General features: G+C 38.1%; 1 protein-coding gene across 13 annotated transcripts in view; it reads left to right on the plus strand.

The window, feature by feature from the left end:
• FHIP1A (FHF complex subunit HOOK interacting protein 1A) overlaps positions 1-26,457 on the plus strand; it is a 111,039-nt gene that overhangs the window by 50,980 nt on the left and 33,602 nt on the right. For 6 of the 13 annotated variants that reach the window (XM_085058500.1, XM_085058490.1, XM_085058501.1 and 3 more), the window contains 2 exons: positions 11,003-11,057; positions 25,538-25,770. In XM_085058500.1, coding sequence (XP_084914626.1) covers positions 25,669-25,770 — 102 coding nt within the window. In that variant the 5' untranslated portion in view covers positions 11,003-11,057; positions 25,538-25,668. Of the gene's footprint in view, positions 1-904; positions 1,038-10,532; positions 10,628-11,002; positions 11,058-19,275; positions 19,297-25,537; positions 25,771-26,457 lie in introns of those variants that run through there. The other 7 variants (XM_085058496.1, XM_085058503.1, XM_085058502.1 and 4 more) reach the window with 5 other exon arrangements.

Below are 26,457 nucleotides of genomic sequence, written 5' to 3' on the forward strand. Positions count from 1 at the left end.
GTGAATGTAAGAGAACATTAAAAAGCTGGAGCCTCATCAAGTTGTGAAGGATTATAAATTATGATAACAGATGAGGGGGACTTGATAACCAAAGAAATCTTTCAGTTCCAAGTCCTAATGAAGGTCATGACACAGGGAAAATCTTTCAAAAGCCAAAGTAATTGAAGTATTTCTCTTCTGAAAACCACTTAGAAACTTTAGCATAACTTTTTGCTATTTATGAATGGCAAGACACAAACTTTATTTTGCTGAGATTAAGGAAGTAATGGTAGGCATCATCTCAGGAACAAGTCAGAAGAGTATTATGCCTCAGAGGAACAACTTACTTTCCTGCTCCTCTCCTTATTTTAAGGCTGTAATGTTATCAGTCTGTTTTCCTTTTCAAAACTGTGTCAACTGTACACCAAAGTGCATTGTAAGGGGGGAACTAGTCTATTTACTGGTGCCATAGAGGATGCCTTTTAGAATTGGTTCCCTCCATGCCAAGGATCTCTGAGGCTGGGATAGAATAAATGAGAAGTTGCTATCTCCATGATTATTTTCCTTTATGGCCAAGTAGGGAGAGACACAGACCTACTTTTAGCTGCTGGCGTGGGAGATGCGAGAAGATCTGCTGGCCTCCAAGGGTCGTGTTTAGCTTGGAGTTGGCAAAATGCAGAGTTGAAGGTTTAATTTTGGAGAAATAAAACAGGAAAGCAATCTTTGAGAAACCGTAATTCTTCCAATTCCAGAGAAAAGTGTATGAAAATTTACTTTTGGAAAACCAGGAATTTTTTAAAATTTATTTGCAAAAAGAGATTAAACTCTGGGAATGTTTTCTGTAGTGATCATGTTCAGTTTCTCTAATGAATTTTAGTCCAGTAATGCAAGTGTTTCATATAATGTTTCTTTGCATCTCTTTTAGGTGTTTGTGTCCCTTACCAGAGGTACAGTGGATGCTAGGCCAGACAATGCTGCTCTTGCATTAAGTCAGTTCAGAATTAGATGAGACCTGGAATCTGGTGTTTCTGGTGACATTTTGAGCATGTTTGCTGCTAGTAAGTTTGAATTATTCTAACATTATTGTAGAGGAACTAACATAGCATTAATTACTGTCTCTAAATCTTCAGAATCTGGCTTGATGACTCTAAATATGCAGTTATGGTAATAAAAATCAGGGAATAATTTTAGGACCAGTAGAGCTGATGGAGTCTCTGTCCAAGGTGGAAGCTGCACAGCCTCCCCAGCCTCTGTTCCCAGTTTGCAGTGGCACGAGCTTACTCCCTTCTGTTTTGCTCTTACTGGAGCTGTTGCTGAACTGATTTGCTTGTGAACTGAGCAGGAAGTACAGCCTAAGTGTGCTAGGGATGTTGGAGTCGGGATAGGACCTCGTTCTCATGGGAGCAATGAACTGTTCTGCTGCTTCACCACATCTTTTGGAGCAAGACTTTTAGTAAAAAACCTGTCAGGGATTCTCTAGATAACTGTTTAATCCTAGAAGGATACAACTGAAACTAAGATGAATTACTAATCTCTGAGTATTAAAATTCATAGCCTAGAAAGCTTTGTTGCCTCTTAAAGTTTAAGACCATGCAACTGAGTTCTGTTTTCCTTTCATTGGTGTAAGTCTACCTTCATTTCACTGAAAGTCAGCCTAGCATGCAGCTGGAAAGAAAAATTCGGTCTGTTTAATGAGATGTACTTGAAGAAATCCAGTGAGACAAAGAAAGATGAATGAACATGTGGGAAGCAACTACAGTCAAAGTGAATAATATGCTGCATTTTGAGAAATACAAACAAGTAGGAGGGTAGGAATAAACTGCTTGCACACGGTAAGCCAATTGCCTAGAGCTGGGTATCCAACAATAGTTGATTTGGGAGATGAAGTTATTGTCCCATTGCATTGCTTTCTTAAAAGAAATGAGGAAAAACTGGTCTGGCACTTTCGAAAGGCGAGGCACCATCTGAATCAGTATCATGAATGACCCTGTTCTGAACTTGTGGCTTTTTCTGAAACTGGGGGGAGTGTGGAGATGGGAACAAAACAAAAAAAACCCTCAACCAAACAGTAAAAAAAACCACCTCAAACAAACGAAAAGCAAAACCAAACAAAAACCAACAAACCTGGAGCAGAGTTACTTACTCTCTTTTATGAAGGCTTTGGTTTTTTCTATTATGGAATTTTTTTTTTAGTGTTTGTATGTTTATCTGATGAATATGTAGTCCAGAAAAACATCTGAACTGGTGTAGGACAGTGTATCTTACATCTGTGTCTTCTAAAATGCAAAGTGGGTAGGTCATGTAGGTGCAGTTTTTAAAAGTGTGTGTTCTTCTTTTTGTATTGCCTGGCATTTTACTACTAATAAGACAATGTGCTCTGTCAGCATGTTTCATTTACCATGTCACAGTTGGCTTCCACAGAAGTTCTTAAGTCTTCTGAAACAATATGGGCTTTGAATCTAATTGAGACAAGCCTGGTGCTGGGTACTTCTGGAGGATGTAGATCCCATTCCCCTTCTCCTGTCAATTTATAAAATTTGTGTTGGGTGATATTTTTTTACATCTCTCTTTTTGAATCTCAATGGTATATTGTCTTAGTTGAGCCTCTTAATGTGCTGTAGTAGCATACAAAAGCAGTAAGCATCTCATGTTGTAGAATAATTGTCTTTAAATTATCTATAGGGGAGTTGGCACAACTGATACGTGCAAGTGGGATTCCCACTTACCTATGTCAGGAGTGAGCTGATGCCACAAAATTCCCTCCCCTCAGCATGCTCACAGCCTGAGCAATGAGTGCAGAGAAAGAGTGTTACTTGTGCAAGTGACCAGGTGACAGCCTTTGTGCCTTCAAATTGCTGCCCAGGTGGAGTAGCCCAGTCTGTGATCTTCCAGCTATCTCGTTTTTAAAGGAGATCAGTGTGTGTGCATTTTCCATCTCCTAGACTGCTTAAGCAAGCATCAGTTAGAGGCCTAAGCATTAAGAAGTTTTTAAAGACCTCTTTTGTGTGACTCAGGAGAGAAGTGGTCAGGTAAATGCACACCTGTGGTGGTTAAGTATTTTACTTGCCACAAGTTGACTGCGTCCTTTCCTGACCCTGACTCCTGGACAGTTATTAGCATGAGGGTGTTCACAGAAAAGGAATCTGTCCCTGGGGATGTGCTGGTTTTGTCTGTGGAATATAGGTAATTATTTTCTTGCTCATACACTTATGTTCATACTCAAAGTGTCTTTAAGCTGCGTGTACTCCTAAGTGTACTCCTATTTTTCATCTATAACCGTTCTGTTTCTATTCATCTATCTCCATTCTATTTCCATTCACTTATCACCATTTATCTTTGTGATGCATAGCATGGATAGATGACAAAAAGATTGAAAGTGTATCTTGGGTTTATAGAAAGAAGAAATTATTTTTTCATTTTGATAAAAATACCACTGACTTACTATGCTTATACTAGTATCTCTGTATATTTCAATTTTTATTTTAGTTTCTTGCTTATTAGTTTTGGTAAGAATCACTCACAGCTCATCCCATCTGTATCTGGTATTCGAGGACTCATGCACTTTTCATTAGACTGCATACATGATTTTGACTTGTGGATGATAGAAAATGAAAGGTGAAATGAAATGGCTACAGAGTTTTTAGAACTGAATAATTCCCCAACCAAGTTATGCAGTTACTTCAAGTGAAAAATTAACAACCTACTGTGCTTGGCATTTTAATAATGCATAGTAAGCTGGTCCCATGTCTGAAGGTTTTGTTTGTTTATTTGCTAGCTATTCTGTGAGGGAATTGTTGGGGTTTTTTTAATGTTTCGGCCCATGAGGGATCAAGGACACTTATGGCATAAAATTTATTTAATGTATATGTTATTGTTCAATTTTTTTTTTAATAGAAAGATGTCTGCACCTCAAACTGTAGTTGTTATATTCAAGGTGTAGATATCAAGGTGTAAGATATGCTTTAGGTATGGCACTTGTTGGGTTTGAAGATGGATTTAAAAATACCTGCTCAGTCCATCTGCCTCTGTATTAAATATGCAGCAGCTGACAGCAATTTGTGTTGGCTTGGATGTGTATTGCTGTGTATGTGCAGAGATGTGGTAGGGGTTTTAACACTGCTGTGCACTACAGAAGAGGCTGATTAGTATTTTGACCAATTTAAATCCTATAAATCTATCTTTTGGTTTCCATCTTAATTTTTCTTTGCTTCTTCCCACCACTTTTTGCCTGGGGAAAAAAAGGTTGCTTTTGTTTCTTCATTAATCCTGTTTGCTGAGTCTGGGTGGGAAGTTTGTGTCAGAGGACATGGCAATGATACTTCTTTATTGTGGAGGAAGGAGGGAAGGGGAAAAGGGCATTGTTCATTGCACTAAGGAATTGTTTGAGTTGTTGTGGTATGCAAATTGGGAAAAGACTGTATTCCTTTTAAAGTCCTGAGCTTGAGGCAGTAACACTAAGCTTTGCTCTACCTCTTCAGTCTCCCTGCTATGTATAAAAGCAGTTGCCAGGATGAGAGAGACCACTGTCTAAGCTAAAGCTGACAAAGGTTTCCTTTCCCATCCTGGCTGAGGAGAGGAGAATGTGAAAATAGTTATTTTGGATTTCTGGTAAAAATAAAAGCAGGTCTCAGTCCCCAGCTATAGCAAGAGAGTCTTTGCTGTGGTTGTTTCCTGTGGATTTTGATGAGTCATTTGAACACATAGGATGTTCTTGCAAGTTGTATTTACCCAGATACTGCAACACCTTGAAAACAAACAAAACCTTGGTATCAGCTCTTAACTCTGATTCGTATGATGTTATTTGGTTCTTTGACAAAGCGTACTGCAGATCTAGGATTTTTGTACTGTGCTGGTTTAGGCTCAGGTAGAGTTAGTTTTCTTCACAGTGATGAGTATGAGCCTGTGTTTTGGATTTGTGCAGAACACTGATGATAGTAGAGATGTTTTTGTTATTGCTGAGCAGGACTTACACAGAGCCAAGGCCTTTTCTGCTTTTTGTACTGCCACGTTGGTGAGGAGGCATAATCTAGCGACGTGCAGAAATGTCGACTTGGTTTGTGAATGGTACCACATCTGATACATGAAGGACTCCTGTGGAGCTGAGTGGTTTGTGTAGCTGCTACTTGAATTGTTCTGTACAAAACAGTTTGGATTCAGTGGTAGTGATGCTGAGCCAAACATAATGAAATTCAGCCACTCTTTCTGTGGACTGTTGTTGCTTTTTGGGTTCATCTACTCACTGTTGGCTTGAAAACAAAACACAGGGTTTGTGTTTAGAATTAATTGTGGTTTATGTAGCAGGACTGACTTTCCTAGTGCTCTTAGTTATAAGCTTGAAAGATGCAAGTTGTGAGAGAAAATTCAACCTTAGTGGATTTAAAGGTTAGTGTTTGGATACCTCTGTTAATTGCTTAGCATTTATCTAGAATTGTCAAGGCTTATCTCGGGCACTTTAGCTAGATTGCTCAATTGTCATAGAATCATTTCAAGTATTAGTGCACCTTTTAAATTACTCCAACAACCAAGCAAATATTCCCCCTGGCTCCATTATAAATGTGCTTTAAGGTGTTGAGTGCTTGAAGGTGACTTCTTATTTCCAGCTTGCACTTCATCAGCAAGGTGATTTGTAACATGTAAATGTAATTGATTGCTCTGTCTGGAATCTGGAGGCTTTGCATAATTCTGTTCCTTACTGCTAATTAGTCCGCTAGTCAGTTGCTTCTCATATTATCCTTTATATTCTGACAGTCCTAAGAGCAATATTCATCTTTCACAGAGATTTCTCTAAAACCAGCAGACATTCTGTTAAACTCACAATCTCAAGTGTGATACTGAGTGAAGACTCCAAACAGAAGTTCACAACCTAAATACTTTTGGGAGATGACCTGACCTCTGTAAGCAGTAAGCATTTTGGTTTTTGGTTCTTCACCACACGTGTGCTCTCCAGCACCAATATTTGAAGTGCCCTCACTGGTCTGGCAATTGGGTTCCATGAGGCTGCTTTCTAAAACTGCTTTCAAATGAAGGTGCTATTCTCTGTACTTTTCTGACATTCTGTGGAGGATTAAGTCAGTTATTGAACAATTCTTAATTAAAATAACTTGCTTAAGAAAAGCAGTCTCTTGTTATTTAAGCAGTATTCTCTCTGGAGAGCAGCATGTTCCAAACACTTCATTATTTTGAAAAGTCTGTCTCTGAAGATCAAATTCTACATGAGTCTCTGTTACGGTAATCTATTGGTTTGAGATTGGATTTGATTATTGCTAGTGCCATGAAAATATCTTTAGGTAGGACTTTGTGGCATTTCAGTGCAAATGAATAATAAGAGAAGGGTGTATGCCAGACTTATTTTCTTAAAAATGTAGTAGAAGAAATTATTTAAAGCTTTTGTGTTGCGTTGACATACTGTAAATTGAGCCTACGAAGAACTAAAAAATCTGAGAGAATAGGAATTGGTTAGAGCTGGGCTGGGTTCATTTTGTGCCTGGATCTTTGTGCTATGCTTCTTGGGTGGTTTCTTTGTTATTTTGTATTCAAAGAGAAATGTGAAAAAACATTATTTGTGTCCAAAAAAACCAAAAAAGAGGCTATACCTGATAAAAATTAGGAGGAAATCCATCTGGTTGCAAGAGCTGACCTGAGCTGTCCCTTTGTTTTCTCCATCTGTCATTGATTCTGCCATTTCGTGTGATGAGGGGAAAATATCCACAGTGCAGGAAGTGCTTGAGGTTTCCAAAAGCTTTAACTCAGGATGAGGATAGTGGCTTAAACAAACCACTCAGATCCCTGACATCATCTGCTGCTTGGAGGAAGTGGCAGATCATCATCCAAAGTATTGCCCCTCTTTTCTGTCAACTGTTGAAGAACAACCATGTTCTGAGGGTGTGTCATAGTTATTTCTATTTTCTGTGCACTAGCTCTTACAACCCCACAATATAGAATAATATTTAGGCAATATAAAATGCGAATAAAACAAGTTTTATGACTATCCCAAAAATGTAGTTTTTTGGAAGTAACTCACATCTCAGTTTGTTCTGGTCACGGTGGGTCAGCCTTTTGTCCCATAAGTAAGATTGCTGTTTGTGCTGCTTTGCACAGGGATGCAGATGTGACCATGTTTTTCAGGTGAAGATTTTCAAGGTGTGTTGTTCTGCTGCAGGCTGGAGCCTTCCTCTCTACCTCTCTACTTTTTTTTTCTCAATATTGATGCTGTTGTTTTTTTCCTAGCAATAAATACAGCTGTCTAACATTCAGTTTTTCAGCACATACTCTGCTCTTAATGAATGTGATCATTTACACAGTGTCACTGTAGTATTCGCATGCTAAATAATTTAGTGAGCTGTGGCAGGTAGATAGCTCTGTGGTGTCTATGTTACTATGGCAATACATTTGCTTAATGTAAATATTAGTCATTCTGACCATATGAATCTCAGCTTCTGACATTATTAGCTGTGTGTGGGAAGTGGGAGTCTGTGTATCTGAAAGAAAGGTTGTTCTGGCAATATTAATAGTTTAAAGATTACTTTCTTTTTCATAATTCCGTCTGCTTTGTGACTGATCTACATAATCTATTGGTTGTAATGAACAGAGCAGAATATTTCTCTTATTTCTTTATCATGGTTGTAATGCATCTCTTTTATAAAGAAATACATAACTGTATTCTGATTCTCTAAAAATTCAGCTGACTGAAATGATAGGAAATAGGATCTTGAGGTCCATCAACTTTGCTCTGGGTCACAGAGTCAAGGCAGTTTAGAACCACAAGAAATAAAATCAAACTTGGAAGTTCCATTAATTGAAAAGGAAGTGAAGCGTGAGAGACTTTTCAATCCCCTTTATGGGCACCAGCAGGTATTGAATTACTGAAGAAACACCTAATTTACCAGAAAATTAATGGATAAATAATATGTTAATGAAGTTTGTTTCTTAAATGTTCATTTAGATATTTTTTTAGTCCATTTTTATGAACCATTTCCAGGGAAAATGAACAAACTTCTGCAAAATCTTCTCTTTAATGCCAACTTATTCCTGATTGTACAAACTATTCTTTGTTATGATCTGCCAGCACCTTTGAGGCAACAAATAGAAGTGGAAAAAGAATTCGATCGCAGTTGATAGTCTGTGTAGAAGTTCACTCACTTCAAACCATGAGTACTGAATGTACACTGGTAGTATTTGTAACATTTTATGTACTTTTTGAAACCTTGGTGTGTTAAACTGCTAAGCTTAAGATCAACTTTGAAAAGCAAGAGTTGTCTGGAGTGTGCTGCCCTCTCCCTGTCTTTGGAATTGTTCCCATCCTTCCTGCCTTTGTGCATCTGTAATGCAGAAAAAGAAAGCATGGTAAGCAGTGAACGATGTCTTTAATTATTTGTAGGGTAGATTATACTGGAGGTTTGTCTGTGCAGCAGTCTGACATCAGTGCTCAGCATCTATCTGTGTTTGGCCCATTATCTGGGCCAAAAAAAGAAAATAATTAAAAAACAGTAGCCAAGGAAAGACTTCTGATTTCTTTGAATTTCACAGAGGAGATTTTGCTGGACTTGTATAAGTGTTCTTTACTTTTTCTGTCTCTGAGATGATAAAACTTGCTGTCAGTGCTTGCACATGAGACAAAGATCCTTACTGGACAAGAATACAAACTAGAGTTGTTAGTGCCTTTCCATGGCACTGATGCTCACAAATGCTAGTCTGGAACTCAAGTTAACCTAGGAAAATTAATTATTTACCACATATTTTTTCCTGGCAAGCCTGCCTGTGGGAATACTGTGTTGTTGGCTGTCTCCTCTTTAGAAATATAGTATGCTTTAGGTGTGTCTGTTGATTGTAGATGCATTCAGAATACCTACCAGGTATTAGCATAGTTAAAATAGTAATTGGAGGAGCTTCTCTGATTATGCTCTAGTAAACAAACCATACTCATGAAATGGCTGGGGAAAAGCCACATCCAGCACAATGTATTGGATGAAAAAGACTGCAGAGGCACTTTCTACTCTGTGGGAAGAACCTGTGTAGAGAGAGTTGCTCCTGTGGAATCAGGCTGGCAGGATTTTCCCTTAGGGAAAGAGACTTGATGGTTCTGCTTTCCCAAAGTCACAAATACCTATATTTTAAGACAGATTTCTGGGAAGGATACTTTCAGCACTTAACAAACACTCTTTTCCAGGTTTGGCTTCAGGACCTGATGTGTGCCATAAAGACTCATGTGAAGAGCATGGCAGAGCAGGAGGGAGGGGACAAGGGTGTTTGTTCCCTTGATATAACTCGTACTAAAGGGGTCTGGTGGAGGCTCAGCTGGCATGGTGAGCTTGTGACACTAGAATCTACCACTAAAGTAGACTACTCTTGGGGTTTTTTTTTTTTTTTTTTTTTGTTTGTTTTTTTCCCAGCTGCAGCACAGGCTTGGGGATGTCAGGGAGTACTCATGGCTTCCTACAAGCAGAGATGCCGTGGAATGCTATGCAGTAAGCCATATACCAGATCCTTTCTTTCTGACCTCCACTGCATTTTTTTGCTCCTACTGCTGAAATATGGCATACCTATATTTTAAAGCTGGGCTGAGGAAAGTGGAATGGATTATGTTACAAGCTGAATGTGTAAATCGGGTGATAAATTGAAAGGAACAAAAGTGTGTTCAAAAAAGCAGTTCCATTTAATGTTTCACACTTGATTTGCTCAGCTAGTTTCTTTCACTGTCACAGTGCAAGTGCCTTTTCACTTTTCCTCACAGAAGAAAAAAAATCTAATTGTTCTGCAAAGCCTTTTTTACGTGTGTAATGAATGTCTGCTTTCGAGTATTACCATACAAATAAAAAGTGGTTTTTATCTCTAGTGTTTTTATGCTTTTGGTTGTCCTTCTTTATATTCTACTTTGAAAAGGTAATGATACCTTTGTTGTGCAGTCCTGTACCTGACTCTCCTAGAGAGCTGGCACCGCTCTTGTGTTGGAATGGGGAGATCCCAGAGGAGCTAAGTATCTCAAGCTCATGCTGACTGTAAATTCTTTTTGGACTGGTTCATGTGAGTCCTCACACTGGGTACTGTTGATCCATGGATAGCTGGCACTTAATTACGCCATCTCACCATCTTTTCTTTGTGTATCTGTCACAGGACAGATACATTATGGAGATTAAAATGGAAAGAATATTATGGCCCTTATGTTATCCTTAAAAATGATTGTTTTCCATGTTGTCTAGTGCTTACCTAGATGTGGCATAAAAATAAATAGGCTAGTGTAAGGTCTAAAGTGCATTTCCAGTATCCTTTTCAGTAAATGGTGGTATTTTCATAGTTATAATTGTAGTTTTGACAGAAGATGGTGAAAAAGGTGAGAAAAAAATTACAGATATGGTTTCCAGGGTTTTGTTGTTAATTTTATTAGTATCTCAGTGCTTTCTTTTTCTGTTAGGGATTAGAAAGTATATGCCAGGTGTAATTTAATATATGGTAGATACAAAAATATTTGTCATGTAATCTTCACTGTTACTGCAGTAAGACAGACACTGTTGAAATCATAGAAACGAGTTATGTTTATCTGTCCATTGCATTGTTAGAAGATCATGGCTTTGGGTTGTCAGAAGGATCAGGAAGAAGGCACAGAAGATTCGTGCTTTCTCACAACATGAGTTCAACAGGTGTTTATTTCCAGGTGCAGAACAATTAACTTCAGAGCTACAGTAATGCTAAAGGATGTGATTCTAACATCCTGCTTGGTTATTACAGTTTAATGCCACTCAGCATTATAATTAGCTTTACTAGACATTAATAAGTGGGTTTAATATTCAAACCATGGTGTTGGAGTTAAGCATGCCAATGAACCTTATCAGTGGAGCAAAATGTAAATTTTAACTCATTTATCTCATTAGTCTTTAATAAGGCTGTGCTTCCCAAATCATGGCTGAATCATCTGCTGATTATACCCTCTGATCTGCTAAGCAAAATAGCAATCTAATAATAGCCATACATTGCATGAAATTCTCCCACTGGTGTTCTGAAACACTTCATGTATTTTTTTTTTATTTAGGGAGCCTTGATTGTGTCTTATCTCTTCTGCACAATGCCAAAATATACAAATGAAGGTAAGATGACAATTCTTTGCTCGTAGGCCCTGGTTTTAGAAGTATTTTGCCAAATAGGAGTTTGTGATGGGGGCTGTAAGTCTTAAGTGTGTAGCATGTAAGTTGAAGAGTGTGGTGCATAGGGATTCTGAGAGTTTTTGGAACAGGTAAACAGCCAGACTGTCAACTGAATGTTGACTTTCTGCTTTAATAATAATCAGAGCTCTCCAAAAGTCTGTGGCTCTTGTATTAAGGGAGATACTGAGCTGAGTGGTTTGCCTCAGGCCCATGTAAAAGGGAAGAGAATTGGAAGAGCAAGTTAAATCTCATGGCTTTAGCTCTTGTATCCAGGCAGTTACTGCTGCTGGTCATGATGATGATCTTTGTGTGTTCTGCATGCTATTCAGAGCAAGTAAGAAGAAATTGAACAGATTTGAAGTAATTCTTCTGGCAAGTCCTGTTTTGATGCTTTTCCCCAGCAAGTTGCTTATACAGTCTTGTCTGAGTCTGAAGAAATGTGTTCAGTTCTTCTAGAAACTTTCAAGCTTTGAAGGTTTCCAAATAAATGTTGGTAAAATTCACTGACTGGGAGTCAACAGGATTGATTCTGGTGTCTGAGGCAACAAAACTCAATCATTCCTCTTGTAAGTTGATTTGGTTCGGGTTTGCTTCCATGTGGTCTTTTGTTTTGAAAAATTTATACTAGCCTTCTCAGGTTGAATTTTTTAATGTTTGCATCTCTTTCTAGAGCAACGTTAAAGCAGTATTTCAGATACATATGGTCTGCATGAGAGAATCTGTTCAAATGGTTGCTAGTGGTGTAAGGTGAATCTCTTTTCTTGCCATACCATGTTAATATACTAATATTTAACCCCCTTTGTAGTGTGCTGAGGGATGTGAGATAGGACAGCTGCCAGCACTGTATTTTAATAGCAACAGCTTCTGCCCTCATAGGTGCACAGGGCCTATTGACTGCTTTTGTGTGTCGGTGGACTATGCTCATTGTCATCCTTCATGGTACTGTGTTGTATTTTCTGCATTGATCTTATTGGTGGTCAAGTTGGTAGGTTGGTGACATTGTCACAGAGAAAACTCAGTTTGTTCCCTATTTAGAGAAAACCACAGATTTGGCTCCCAGTCTTACTCAGTTAGAGGATGGAGAGGCATTGCCACAACCCCGTCTGGAGAGGCACTGCCACAATTCCCATGCATGGAATCCAGCAGTTTTGAATTTTCACATGTTGGCAACTTTGGGGACTGATTCTTTTCAGTTAGGCTGATTGTTGTGGTATCCATAACTGCAGCTGTATGTGCCTTTGCTAGTGGTACTACTGAGGAGAGGTGTTCATACGATTGTAGAATAGCTTGGGTTGGAAGAAATCTATAAGATTATCCAGTTTCAGTCCTGCCTCCATGGGCAGGAATAACTTTCACTGGACAAGGTTGCTCAGGGCCCCATCTAACTAGGCATTGAATATTTCCAGGGATTGCGCATCCACAGCTTCTCTGGGCAGCCTGTTCCACTGTCTTACCATCCTCTGAGGAAAGAAAGTTTTCCTGTTGCCTAATCTAAACCTCTCCTCTTGTAGTTTAAAAACATTCCCCCATGTCCTATCACTGTCTGCCCATGTCAAAAATTGCTCTCCCTCCTTTTTGTAAGCCCCCTTGGAAGGCTGCAGCGAGGTCCTCCTGGAGCCTTCTCCATGCTGAGCAACCCCAGCTCTCTCAGCCTGTCTTCATAGGAGAGGTGTTCCAGCCTTCAGGTCATCTTTGTGGCCCTCCTCTGGGCCTGCCCTAACAGGTCCATGTCTTGTGTTGAGGACTGCCAACCTGGATGCAGTGTCCCAGGTGAAGTCTCACCAGGGCAGGGTTTTCTTCTATCCTTCATTGTTGACTATGTCATTAGTTATATGTATTTGGTTTTTTTGTTTGGACTTACTAATAACACCATTTATTTTCAGCTAGCTTTTTCAGCACAGATGCTTGGTTGTATGCAAATGCTTCATAAAGTCACTGAAGAGCCTCCTGAGACATTCTGGGGCTCTCAGGACTGAGGGTAATGTCCCTCAGAGCAAAAGTCTGCTTGAGAACAGCAGGGATGTCTGAACTGCCTAACAGAGGGACAATGTATTCTGAAACAGCAGTTTCTTTATTATTGCAGTGGCTGTGCATGAATTACTGTGCAAGTACAATGTTATCTGTGGGGCAAGATGAAGATAAAACAGAGAATGGAGATGGCAGTGTATGTGGGGACAGTAGAAATGCTGTACATTTTGTTTCAGTACAGGGATAGCTGGTGAATGATGTAACAGTTTTGCATATTCTAAAGTACTTTCATAACTGATGCATCAAAACAAAAAATTGGTTTGACATATGCTTTCTACAATTCAGAGGTTGGAAAAATAATCATAAATTTGTAATTTGATGTCAAGAATCATGTCCTCAGGAATAAAGTTGGAGGTCTTCCAAACGTGCTGTGGTTACAGCTGACAGCTGTTCAAGGCCTGTGCATAGACAGACTTTCTCATGCCTCTTTGAACTGCTTCTGTCTTCAGCTTGTGCTTCTTGTGCATAGCTCTCTGAGGAGTGGTGTGTCAGGTCTGACTGTGGGATACTGTAGCTTCTGCAGCTCTGACAGCCTTACAGGGAAGGACAGAAGTGGAGGTGAAAAGCAGCAGGGTTCCCAAAGACATACACAGACACTCCTCACTTTCTGATCTGTGCTGGCAGGAGTGAGCAACCAGTTGATGGGTGGATCCTGTGCTTTCCCACGCCTGTGGAAGCCACCTTAGGTGTTACAAAATTAGATGGGAGAGGCTGTGGTTTGACTTTTGGTTATCTGTGCCAAGAAGCATTCCTGCTGGGGCTGACATCCAACTCTCTTATTTATTAAGCTTTCAGTATTGGTCATTCCAAGTGTTAAAAAGTTTAAATAGTAATTAAATTTTATTTTTGCTTGAATCTGATGTTTGCTCCAGCTTTTAGTAGATATATTGTGAAGCTCTGTGTTTTTCAAAGCACTCTCTTTATAAGATGAATAGTCTTCATTTGCAATTTGTTAGGTAATTTGACTTTTACTCTCCAGGGTGTGACAGTTGCTAGTTTATCTGCATTCCTTCCTAGACTAGAAAGACACCTGTATTTCTGTTCATGTTTTCTCAAAGGTTCAAAGGCAAGACTGAAAAAAAATTATACAGAATTGTTATCAAAGTGTCAGATTGCCTCGATTTTTTTTCCTTTTAATTGTTCCTCTGATTGTTTATCAGTTTATTTTGTTCTTTTTGCATGCTGGCAACATTTCTAAGACAGGTGTTGTATAGACTACATATGTTTCTTATTTTGCCAATGCGTTCATAAGTTTCATTATCCAGGGAGAGACATTCACAGGAATGGGAGATGCCTGTGATATTCAGTAATGATATTCAGTTTCCAGTTGCAAAAGACTAGGTGGTGTAAGAGTGTAAAATATTTTCAGAGTAGAGTAGCCTTACGTTATGAGATCAGCGATGAAGAATTAATTTTTATTCTGCTTAATGGACAACTTAACACTGTTTACATGGCACAAATAATTTCATTCCTAGGAAAGCTGGAGAAGCTTCAAGGGAAAAACATCTACCACCTGTTTAAAGTGCAATGTAACTAAATAGAAATGGAAATGTAAATAACATGTAGGTTTTTCTTTGATCTGGCTTATTATGCACTAAACATCATAAAAGTGCCAACACTCCATTTTGGATTTTCTTGTTTACTACTATCTGTATTAAAAGCAAAAAATTTAACCTACGTATAGAAAGCCATAGTCTGCCAAAGTCCACTCAACATGCAAATCTGTACTGTAAAAAAACATTAAAAAAATATTTTTAATTAAGAGTGTCACTGCAGATGGAGAGGTTGTTTTTTCATGGAACTGTGCTCACAGATGTTATTTTACTGAGGATCTTGACTTTGTTATAGGAATTAATATAACATGAATCTTCAGCTTCTTCTTGTCTGCTCTGAGTTGGAATAGAAAGGGAGAGGGAGAGCAGTGTTTCTGTGCAGTTTCCTATGAGACAAATACCTGGAGTTTTTTGCATTGGGACTGGGAAGCTGAAGGGGTAGGACAGGATTTTGTAAGGAGTGTTTATTTTGCCTTCCCCCCCCTTTATTCCTCCTGTCCTTTGTTCTTCAGTGTACGGTGAGCTATAATGATTTGTGTGCCTCATCTTAGACACTAATGTTTATTAAGTGGTTTTGCCAAAATTTGACAATTGAAAATCATAAAAAGAATTTTGCAAATGCTTTTCTCTTTGTCAAACTTGAACTTCTGGAGCTTTCTCCGAAAATTTGAAATGTCTGATGCAAACAATATTGGTTCACAGTGTTCTGTTGTTTCCATTCTTTTTTAATTCTTTCAAAGAAGGCAAGAAAGCCGACAAAAATACATTTACATTTAAAAGTACCAATCCACCAAATATAACATTTTGCCACAAGGCCCTACCTAATATCAGGCAATAGATGTACATAGGGTGAGATAAGAAAATAACTTTCAGATTTTAGTAGCTTATAAAGTTGACTAGGTTAGAGGAGTAATTTGTGATGGGCTTCTGTCATTCTACAGTGCAGAAGTTGTCCTGAAGCTCTGTAACAATATGCTTTTGCTCATTCCCTTTGTTCATTAGTTCATCGTGTCACTAACATGCTATCATTTCAGAGTATAGGAAATAATGTTGACTTTGTGGATAAGTAGCTTGGGGTGGTAATTCTCTCCAAAATGAGTAGTTTCAGTAACTGTGTACAGAAGATAAATGACATTCAAGTTATCTAGTCAGTTATTATGGTCCATGTACTATAATGAACATATTGAGAGGTATAAAAGGGTTTTACTGTGTGATAGCTACTTAAATTTAGATCGACTTATAAACTCATCTTTTCCAGGAAAAAGGGAATTTTGTATTGTGAATGAAGTTTTGGGAGGAGAAATAAATATGCTTGTAGATGAAGTATTATGTTAACAACTATGCAATAATTGTTCTATACATAACTATTTCTATTTTATGGAATACTGTGTCCTTTTCTGGTGCTTTTAGTTTGAAAGAGAAAGGTAAAGAGAAGTATCATGTGCATGTGAACAAGAGAGCAATTCCATCTGCAGAGTGGAAGTTCTTTTCTCAGTGAAAACTTGGCAACAATCCTTTTGGGAAGCTTGTTTGGTTTGTTTGTTTGTTTATTGATCAAATAATTAGGATAGTCTTAATGGTGTTTTACTGCTGATTCTTGTGTTTGAACTATATTTAGAACCTGCAGAATCAACTTGGAGTTTGGAAATTAAAAAAAAGTTTATGGCTTCTTTGTGGTGAAACATGGAATGTTTAGAATATATGTGTATTTGCATTTTATTGTGATTAGTGCCAAAAGCAAACACATCTTCTTTAATGTCACTTTGTAGGCTTGAGAACATTATTCTTGGACTTGTTATGCTTATTATAATGAGTAATTTGACATGTTGTACAAATCACTTGAAAAATTGTCTTACATATTATAGCTGTAGGTATAAAATATATAGCTTAATCTTGTTTTCCGTAATCTACATATGATAATTACAGGTATATTGATAACATTTTTCTAGACCATCTTTCTCTTGGGAAGGTAGTATTTCCTGTTCTGTATGCTAGTGTTCTGAAAATAGTTTTAAATCTTCAGAATATAGAGTCTTCTACTGCTTTGCTGGTCTCATTCATCTTCCTGTCAGAAAGGCTATCTAGAAGGGCAACTTAATAATTTCCTATGAATTTGTTTTATACTTTTAGCTACAAAAAATGTTTTACCTTTTTAAAAAAAAAATCTAAACTAGAAAAAATGTTTCATCATTTCAGCATCACAACTTCAGGAAGCATGTGGTTTTTCTAAATTAAGAGCATGTTTGGGCCAGGTTTGTATGTCACACAGGTGTCAGAATTTTCTTAGAAAGCACAATTGATGCTGCAGAGTGCATGGTTCATTTTGATTTCTTTTTTCCATTAGCATAATCAGAACATAAAGTAGGTTTTGTCAAATGTCTGCTTTCTGATATGTTGCTCCCTCCCACTCCTGGATAGTGTTGAGTTTTGAAATAAACTCTGTCCAGATTCTCAGTAAAGATGAGGACTTTGGCAACAACTTTTTTTTTTAAACAATAATACTTTTTTTAGCAATGATACTTTAAAATAACTGTTTTTTAACAATAATTCAATTATGACAAAAAATTACTAGTCTAGACATAGTGGCTGATTTGTAATTCACCTAAAAATGAAGTAATGGAAGGTAGCTTTCACTCAATGACATGTGCTATGCCCTTTGGGGTTGTTTTGTCTCTCTTTGAAACTTGGCTCAAAAACACACTCACAGTAGAAAGTTTTAAGCTGAGGTATGTTTTTCTTGTAATGTCTGTCTCACTCAGTACAACACCAAACGCTTTGGTCTGTGGGCCTTGGCATTTTTATGACTTGATTTTCAATGGAAGCAGTCTTTCCTGGGGTCATCAATTTTGGTGGGAATGTGGGAATGAACCAGCAAAGTTAAATCCTTTGAACTGATTTCAGTTCGATGATATCTGCATTTTTTAGTATGTAGTTAAAAAGTAACTTTTCTGAACTGCTAGTTTTATGGAGTTTTTTAAAGTTTAGTTTTAATACCCCTTTTGCAGCAGCTGTCTGCTAGTAGCAGACTAGACACCTCAGTCGTACTGTGCCAGAATGCTACTGGAAATAGAGTAGTATCTATCTTAGATTTTAAGAACCCTAGCTGCTATTTTTATCATTATGTTTTTAACCAATGTGATCTGTGTTTTGAACCTAATTGTTACTGAACTAATTGTTACTGAATTGTTGCTTTTTTGTAGTAGGCCAAATGTGAAGAGATCAAATACAACAGAGAAATAGGTTTATTATGTTCCTTATCTCACTCTTAAAAGGATCAAGTCATACTATTAGAATAACAACCATGTTTTTTCTCTCTCTAGCTTCAGAATTATGACCTAGGGATATGAATATGTAGTTCATTCCTCCTGGGACTTAGCAAGTGTAGCTTCAATGATTGTATGCTCTCAAGTTCCAGTGAAATTGCCTATATGCATGTGGTAGATGAACATAGCCTGTGGTGTAACAGGTAAATCGGGCCTTTCCTGAGCAGGTCAAGGTCTCTGTCAAGTATTCTGTGTTGTTTAATTACTGTTTTCTTGAGCAATCAGTGCCATTTCTCAACTTTCATAATGTGACTTTTGATGAACTGTCTTCGCTGGTTAGCTGTTTACCTTCCTGGATACACTGTGTGTAACTTTAGCCTAAGCCATCAATGCATTTTGGACCACAGTACCTAACTGGCATCTCTGCTCTTTCATTTTGGCTGACACATGCAGTAGGAGTCTCTGAGGGCTTGGGATGTGGCTTAGCCTGTGTCCCAGTGCATAGGCTGCCAGCAGGAAATAATCCCTTTGCTTGGCCTTGTAGCAAGCCCATTTATGCCAGCGTAGCACTGCTGGTCTGGGGCTGTCAGCTGGGCTTCAGGGTGTCACTGCTGCTTGCTTGCTGTGGGGGAATTGCCTGTTCATGGTCTGGAGAACCGTGTCGCTATTTAATGCTGTGACCTGGACCTCCTGATGTATAATGCTGTAGGATTATACAGATTGCATGAAGAGCTTAGTGGTAGCTCAGTTGAGCTAACGTGAATCTACAATAAATATGTGAGTAGTGTAGCTCCCGAGACATTTGATAAAAGATGAATTGTGGTTTCTAACTGAAGCAGGCTGACTCTAGATGGGATGGGAAGATTTTTGTCTCATTATAAAACATACTGTGCGTAGTTTCTCTCATGAGATAGATCGTTAGGCAGTCTCTGTGGGGACAAGGCACAAGACACTCTTACTTTCATGTTAGCAGGTTGGATTAAATTGTGCTTGATGAGAACAGATTGATACTTTGATTAACTACATTGCTTTACAATTTGTGGTGACTTGTTCTCTGTTAGGCTTTTAAGCAGATAGCTTTATCAGTGTAAAACATACCTTTTCCCACCTACACATAGAAGGCACAGCATCTTTGCATGTACTGGGTGGAAAAGCTGGACTGAAGAAAGCTGCCTCAGCATGAAATGCTTGCTTGACGTAGACAAAGGACAGGACAAATTGGGACTGCAGCACTGAAACATGAAAGAACAAATGAAGACGCAATATAGTTGTTCACATAGTTTAAATGCTTCCTCTAGTAATCTGCTGCAGCTTTCTTGCTAGTTGAGCTTCTGAAAGGTGAGTAGGACTTGATGAAAATGAGGATTCATTGGTGCAGTGATTTTTAACCACGGATAGTTTCTCAGTTGCCTACAATGGACCTACAGCTCTCCAGTAAACAACCTGTAATCCTTGGGCACTCTTGTAATTGTATAGGATCATTAAGAGTGGGAATATGACTGTTCTTCATAGGCTTTGCTTTTGCAGCAAAACTTTGCCACGAGCACTATGAATCCTTTTCTTTGAAAGGATTGATGTCTTCCTTTGAAACACTATTGTTAATAAGATTTAAACCCTCTCCCTGATCATAGTCTCTAAAGAAAATCAGACAAATTTGTGCAGAAGGCGTTCTTTTCAATCAAAAGTAAACAAATCCTGAACAAGGTCCCTTTTAAGTTGAAACTAAGTTGAGGCATGCTAAAATTTGCCACTCATTTTTCTCCTACCTTTCCTCATCCACTTATCAGAGACTGCAGAAATGTGATTGAATAGCTATGAGCGAGACCATATAATATCCCTCTGCTTCTTTGAAGTGGTCTAATTTCAAGGCCCTTTATGCTACACTGATCCATGAAAAAGTTTTGATATATGCTGTGTCTTTCACTACCATCAAGGTTTCTCTGTTGCCTCTTGTGTACTTGGACTGACAGGGTGGAAAGCTTTGGCCTGTAGAGAGCAAAAGTGTGCAGTATCTGGTAGCAGAGGTACACTTGTGTTTGCAAATTGTTGAGTATGGCATATTAGTGTCTCAACAGAAGACAACCTTGGTAATTAAATTGCATAGCCTTGCAGCATATTTTATGCCTTCTTTACTGTATTAGGCTGTGTATCTTTTGTCTTTTTTTATACATTGCCTGGGAAACCCCAATCCTGCAAACTTCTGTGCTGGGTTGTTTTGGTCTTTTTTTTTGTCTTTTTGTTTGTTTTTTGTTTGTTTGGGGTGTTGGTTGGTTGGTTGGTTGGTTTTTTGTTTTTTTTTTAATTCAAAACTGAAACTTTTGAGAAGAGACTCTCCATTGGGAGAAGACTTCACAAGGTATTCTCTGCTAGCCTGTTCTTTCAGTGTACTTTGCAGTAAAATAAGTACTTTTTTAGATTGGGGTGTTCAGCCCTGTAATCAGCTGTGTGAAGAGTTGATGGCTTCCAGGCTTCTGAAGGAAAATGGAATGCAGGTATCCTCACATCAGTCCAGTATCTGGGTCTCAATCTCATCTAAAGCTACCCAGTTTAGTTGTGGACTGCTGCTTTTCTTCAACTGGAAATAGGCCAAGTTGTACTAAAGCTTTCTGAAATAGCTCTAGAAGGCATATATAAGTGGGCTTGACCTTGTGATAGGGTTAAACAACTGATAGATAAGATATGAAAGATTTACCTGCTAAGGAGGTTCTGTTACTGTGTGGCAGAGTCAAAGTATTAAACCGAGCAGTGGCTTTTGGAAGTACAATTTTGAATGAACAGCATGAGAGGTATATTCACACTTGTCAGGGCTATCAAATGGTGGAGTAATAACTTGATCAGGATGTCGCAGAGACAAAAGGCTACATTATTGTAAAATTTTAATCATTAACTGATTAAAATAAATGGTTACTTTGTTCTTAGTGGTCCCTGAGTTCACCTCTACTTTTTCCAGCATTAATTGGTGTTTTATAAATTAATTTACTTCCTCACCTTTGGTCTCATTGTGGTCAGGTTATTTGTCTTGTTTAAGTGGAGTGAGATTTAATTCACAGGGAATTATGTGATGTCACAGTTAGTGTTGCATATTTGGTCTTGCAATAGATTCAAGAAAACCTACTAATCAGTAACAAAATCTACTTAAAATGAATGTAGTCTGTCTGCTGCTGCTATACCTAGAGCATGCTAACTGTTAGATTGAAATGTATCTTACAAGATAGTCTCTGTTCCAATTCAATTTTTTAAACAGGGGTGCTGTTTTTAGGATCTACTCTGTGACCACTTAAGTTGTCAAAAGCTTTTTGAAACACTATTACAGAGTTTGAAGTCTTTGAAGCCTACACAATCTATTAGTGTTTTGTATTACTCAGGAAATCCCAGTATCCCAAGACGCTTTTGAAACTGGAAATATTTGCTTCCTTAAGGGAATTGATTTGAACTTAGAAATATTATTGCACATTCCAGTCTGCAATACTGTCTTGTTACTTTTAGATTAGAGATGATAAAAAAGCCGTAATATTGGCAACTGTGAGGGTAATGTCTGTGTTCTTCAACTGCTCTCAGATTTCTGATCCAATAGCTGGGATAGAGGCAAGTGAACTAAGCCCTTATCAGCAATGTTTGCTGTGGGCAAGTTGTTTTCTAATAATTTAAATTTTCTTTTTTTTTTCTTCATTTGATGAAGATGTCTGGTGAAGTAGGAGCAAACATTCAGAGTGAAACATTAGAGATGTTATTGCTTGTCACCACAGGACAAATTATCTTTTTGGTCATTATTTTTTATTAAAGAGGTAAGTGGCTTTAACATTGAGGTTGTATGTATGTGCAGTATACTGCACGGTGCAGGTTTTAGTTATAGAACATAAATGCTGGAGATGAATTTGCTATTTTACAGTTTGTTGGTCACATATTCCCGAAGATCTTTACCAAACAATGGGGCAGTGTTTGTGTCTGTAATAACAAATACAGTCAATGGACCAGGCAGGATGCATGAAATATCAGCTTGAGGGGACCTTCCTGAAAGGTTTCTGTAGTTGGTAGCTTAGACATTTTTAGAGTTGGCATCACTAAAAGCCCTTGCTGTTCTGATCTAACTGTGATGAAGATGCAATTTGAATAAAAATGCTTGCTGTTTTTGGTAACTTGTGTATCTGAGAATTCCATGTGTTATTTGAGTGTGCCCAAACTGGGACTTGGAAGTAGCAAGAAGCTATTCAGTATCTTGGATAAACAGGACCTTAGGAGCTGTTATGGTGGAGATGAGGGAGCTTGTCTTGAAGGCTTCTTTCACTGGGCTGTATCTGTTCTTTATATGTTGTGGCTGGACTTAAAATATCCTTGTGTAGGAAAAGATGTCCATTCTCCCAGTGTAGGCTGTAAGAGTCATCTGCCTAGGCAGTAAGCTGTTAACAGGGGCAGGACTTGAGTACTCAGTGCCACAGTGATGGTTATTAATTCTTATACAAACATCAATAACTAAACAGCACTGTTGTGGACAGCGAGTTTTCCTGCTGGTCACACAAATGTAACAGTAGCTCTGCCACTGAACCTCTTGGCATCTTGGTGTATTTTGAATGGGTGGTGAAATAGGTACTATTTCTGTTCACTTGAGGTATTTTCATAGCTGCAGAGAAGCAGGCAGTGTTTCAGGAATCTGAAGCACCAGTATGGAAATTCTATCCCAAAAAAGACTGTTTAGAGAACTAAAATATAGGGTGCTTATTTAAAGGAGGGTCTGTCTGATGGTGAGGGAAAGAGTCCTGTCTTGATGTTTGTGGAGTAGCTTCTGAAGCTGGTATAGGAAAGGTGCATGAAGAAAAAAAAGAAAAAAGATGAAGACAGAAAATTGCAAAGGCTAAGGAGGACAGAGAATTAAAACAGACTAGAGAAGGGAGGTTAATGGGTTAATACATTTGGGTTGCCTGTGTGTGGTAACATCCTAGAGCTTTGCATGCATCTGGAGAGTCTTACATCATTGATTTTTATCAGAATTTGTGAAGAAAGCCTTAGTCTTCCTTATTATTGTTTATTATCTTAAATATTGGAGACTTACCTGAAATTTCTGATTCTTTGCTGCTAACAGAATTTGTCATGTGATAGGTAGATGTGTAATACCAGTTTTTTAAATTTAAATTCTTAAACAAAATGCAAAGGCTACATTGAAACAACCTCTAAGTTGTCAAGTCAAGGAACTCATAAATTCTAGAATGGACCTAGCCTCTGCTTTGTTAATTAAGTTCTCTTCCTGCACCTTCTGATACCATCTTTAATTACATGAGCATATTAGTTTTTCCAAAGCTGTTTGCTTCATGCACAGGACGGATCTGCTGAAGGGGTGAATTAGGGCTGTAAAGTGAAGGACACTTTTGCCTGGAGAAGTCTGCTGGACTTCTACCAACATGGAAGGATTTCTGTTTGAGGGAGAATGCTGGCAAAGAGGAAACTGGCAGGAAGTGGGCAAGTGATCTGAGGTATATGTCAGTTAAATATTCCTTGCATTATTAGCTATGGTGTTAGGCAAAGCACTTAGAGTAGGCTTTTTCTAAATGGTGTGTAAGCATGCATTGTGTTTTCTCAATGTTTCTTGGTAGAAATGTAGAGCTCTGAGCTGCAAGCACATTGCCAGAAGTTGTGCATTTAAGGTGTAGTGGTACGTGCTTAAGTCAGTAATGATAAAAGCACCCAGATCCTGGGTCTCTCAAGTTGTGTTCTCAAATCTACTTGCTACTTTGATCTCTGATTATTTTGGTGTGTGGGTTGTGGGTGTTTTTTGGGGGGTGTTTTGGGTTTTTTTTTTGTTTGTTTGTTTTGGTTTTTTTGTGTGTGGATTTTTTTGGTTTGTTTCTTTTTTTGTTTTTTGGGTTTTTTTGGTTGGTTTTTTCCCCCCTTCTGTGCAGGAGCATCAGTAATGTAGGAATTGTACAGGTCAGTTTTACAGGATGGTTTAAGAAGTAGCAGTGTACTGGCAGTTGCTTCAAGTAAATGAGCACATGAAACAAGCTGTTGGGAAGGAGAATCCTTGGAAGTGTAAGGCCTGTATAAGCATGGAAGAGATAGGTGGGAAGTGTGAGTGAGGCAGGGAAACTAGGAGTGTAGACTTTGATTATATTTTGTAAGTGATTTCTTCTATTTCCAGAATTTATGCTGGTTATGCTGGCTTCTCCACAAATGCAATATGTTATCTGAAAAAAGGATGGGCTAGATTGTGTTAATTGTATTGTGTGAGAATGCTTAGCAAAGGCATTGGAAATGCATTGTAAATGTGGAAAGAAGCAGTGTTAGGATGGAGGGGGGAGGCTGATCATGCAATTGAATTTTGAAGGTATGAATATATGTGTGTATATATATACACAGGGGAGTGCATAACCATTTTTTGCTCTTTGCTTGCCTCAGAAATCTTAAAAGTTGTACCCTTTATATTTTTGGGCTCTTTGAAAATGGCAAAAGTTGCTGCTACTTTTGAAACAGGCTGGATGTTTTCCTGCACTAGCAGTTCCAAGAATATAAACAGAACACGCATAGAGGGAGCAGAGATGTCCACTACAGAGAAAAGATTTTTATCTTTTAAGATATGCACAGAGAAATCCCTTCTATACTGGCAAAGAATTGCTATATGGGATTTGGCAGCTTACGGTACAAAAAAATTCTGTTTGTTGTTGGGCTCTTCTGGTTGGGCTTTTTTTGCTATGGTCCTAAACTGAAATAAGTTGAATGCCTAGTTGGTTTGCAAAAAGGAAAACAAAAATGTAAAATTTATGAAAAGGGGGGCGCAGGGGGCTATGCGACTTAGATATTGGTGCGTGAGGCAATAATATGTCCTCTTAAGCCTCTCAAATATCTGCAAGATATCAATCTTTGTTTCATTTTAACTTTCCCCTGCAGGTGAGCAACTACTTTGATACTCAGATATCTAGGATATTAAATAATGGATGAAAGGAATGTTTTGATGTTTGATCCTATTCTCATAGCCCTTTAATATGACATCTCAATTTATTTGGCTTTGGCTACATGAAGGTTTTATCTTTTATGTTGTTTGGTTTTGTTTACTTTGGTATTGATACAGATGCACCCTTCTATGTGAATATGATTCTCTACAGATGTTTTCAACTGTTTATGATATGGTTTCTGGCAGAACACTACTAAATATTTGTAATTATATCTATTATTGGAAAACACTTAAAAAAAGAGAGAAATAACCTGTACTTTTTTTTACCTGTTCAGTCTGCGCAACAAGTACTAAGGAGCTCTAAAGAGACATGGTCAGATGGCAAAAATGTCATAATGAGAAGCTAAAAATGCAATGATATGCATAAAATATTTACTGCATAAGCTTCTGTTGTGCTTGTTTATTTCAGTAGCACCTTATTTCAGTCATTGGTCTCAAAAGTTTGAGCATTATAAGCTATTATCATAGGCAAAAGCCTGAGAAGATGGTTGCATATAACATACTTTAAAAAGGTCCATTCCCAGCCTGAATTAAAAGAAGAAAAGTTTGTGTTCTCTTTAACTATGGTCTTTTCTTTATACACTATAATTGATGTGCACTGGTATATGTATGTTTCTTTTCGGTTTTTCTTTTTAACAGATTTCTGTGGGTACCAAAGCTCAGGACACAGTATCAATCTCATCATGATGCTTGAACATCTGTAGCTCACTCGAGGATTTAAATAAGAAGTTCAGCATGGCCTAGTTGGCTTGACCTTTGGAAATTTTATAATGTCCTCTGGAACAAGTATCAGCAGAAATAGGCAGGCTCCCAGCCTGCAGGGTGTTGACCCAGAAACATGCATGATAGTGTTTAGAACACACTGGGCACAGGTAATGTTAATTAGTTTTATTGATTGAAGTAAACTGCATTAATACAAATTTGCTTCATTCTTTCTTTTGGGATAATCCTGAATTGCTCAGGAGCAAATGTCTTTCATGCAGAATGTAGTAGATGATGCTGAACTGTTTTTAATGCAAAGGTAATTTACCTTTCAAGGCATGGTTAGCCTTTACTAATCACTCCTTGAACTCTGGATTTGCATCTAAATAAGAAGTGGTAGGACATGGCAATATCTTGTTGAAGGCCTAGATCTTCTTACTGACATTTCTATTGATTTGTTGTGACTTGTATGCTGTTGCAAACTTCTGTGCATCCTTTCCTTGTGCTGGGTAAGTCTTGCCTATCTTTTTTAAAGTAAATTAGATGCACATTGCAAAGCTATATGCACTCTTGTTTATTATGGATAGATGAAGATGATACAATTCAGCATATTCTAAAAATTGTTTGCATGTCATCAGGATTGTAATTGCTTTTAGGCAAAGATATTTTGCTGTGAGCACCATAGTATAAGATCTTATTTGCTGCAGTAATTTGCTGCAGTAACCTAGCAATTTAGATAGAATAAATTTCTGTGCTGCTGTTTTTGTTGTTCTTCGGCTATCCCAAGAAACCAGACAAACGGTGGTGTTTCTGAGGTGTTTCCAGAGTCAGAGGAGCCATTGTTCAAGAGTCACCTT

Source organism: Lichenostomus cassidix, chromosome 4 (genome assembly GCF_008360975.1).
Source record: "Lichenostomus cassidix isolate B80296 chromosome 4, HeHo_3.0, whole genome shotgun sequence".
In the NCBI taxonomy this organism is placed as follows: domain Eukaryota; kingdom Metazoa; phylum Chordata; class Aves; order Passeriformes; family Meliphagidae; genus Lichenostomus; species Lichenostomus cassidix.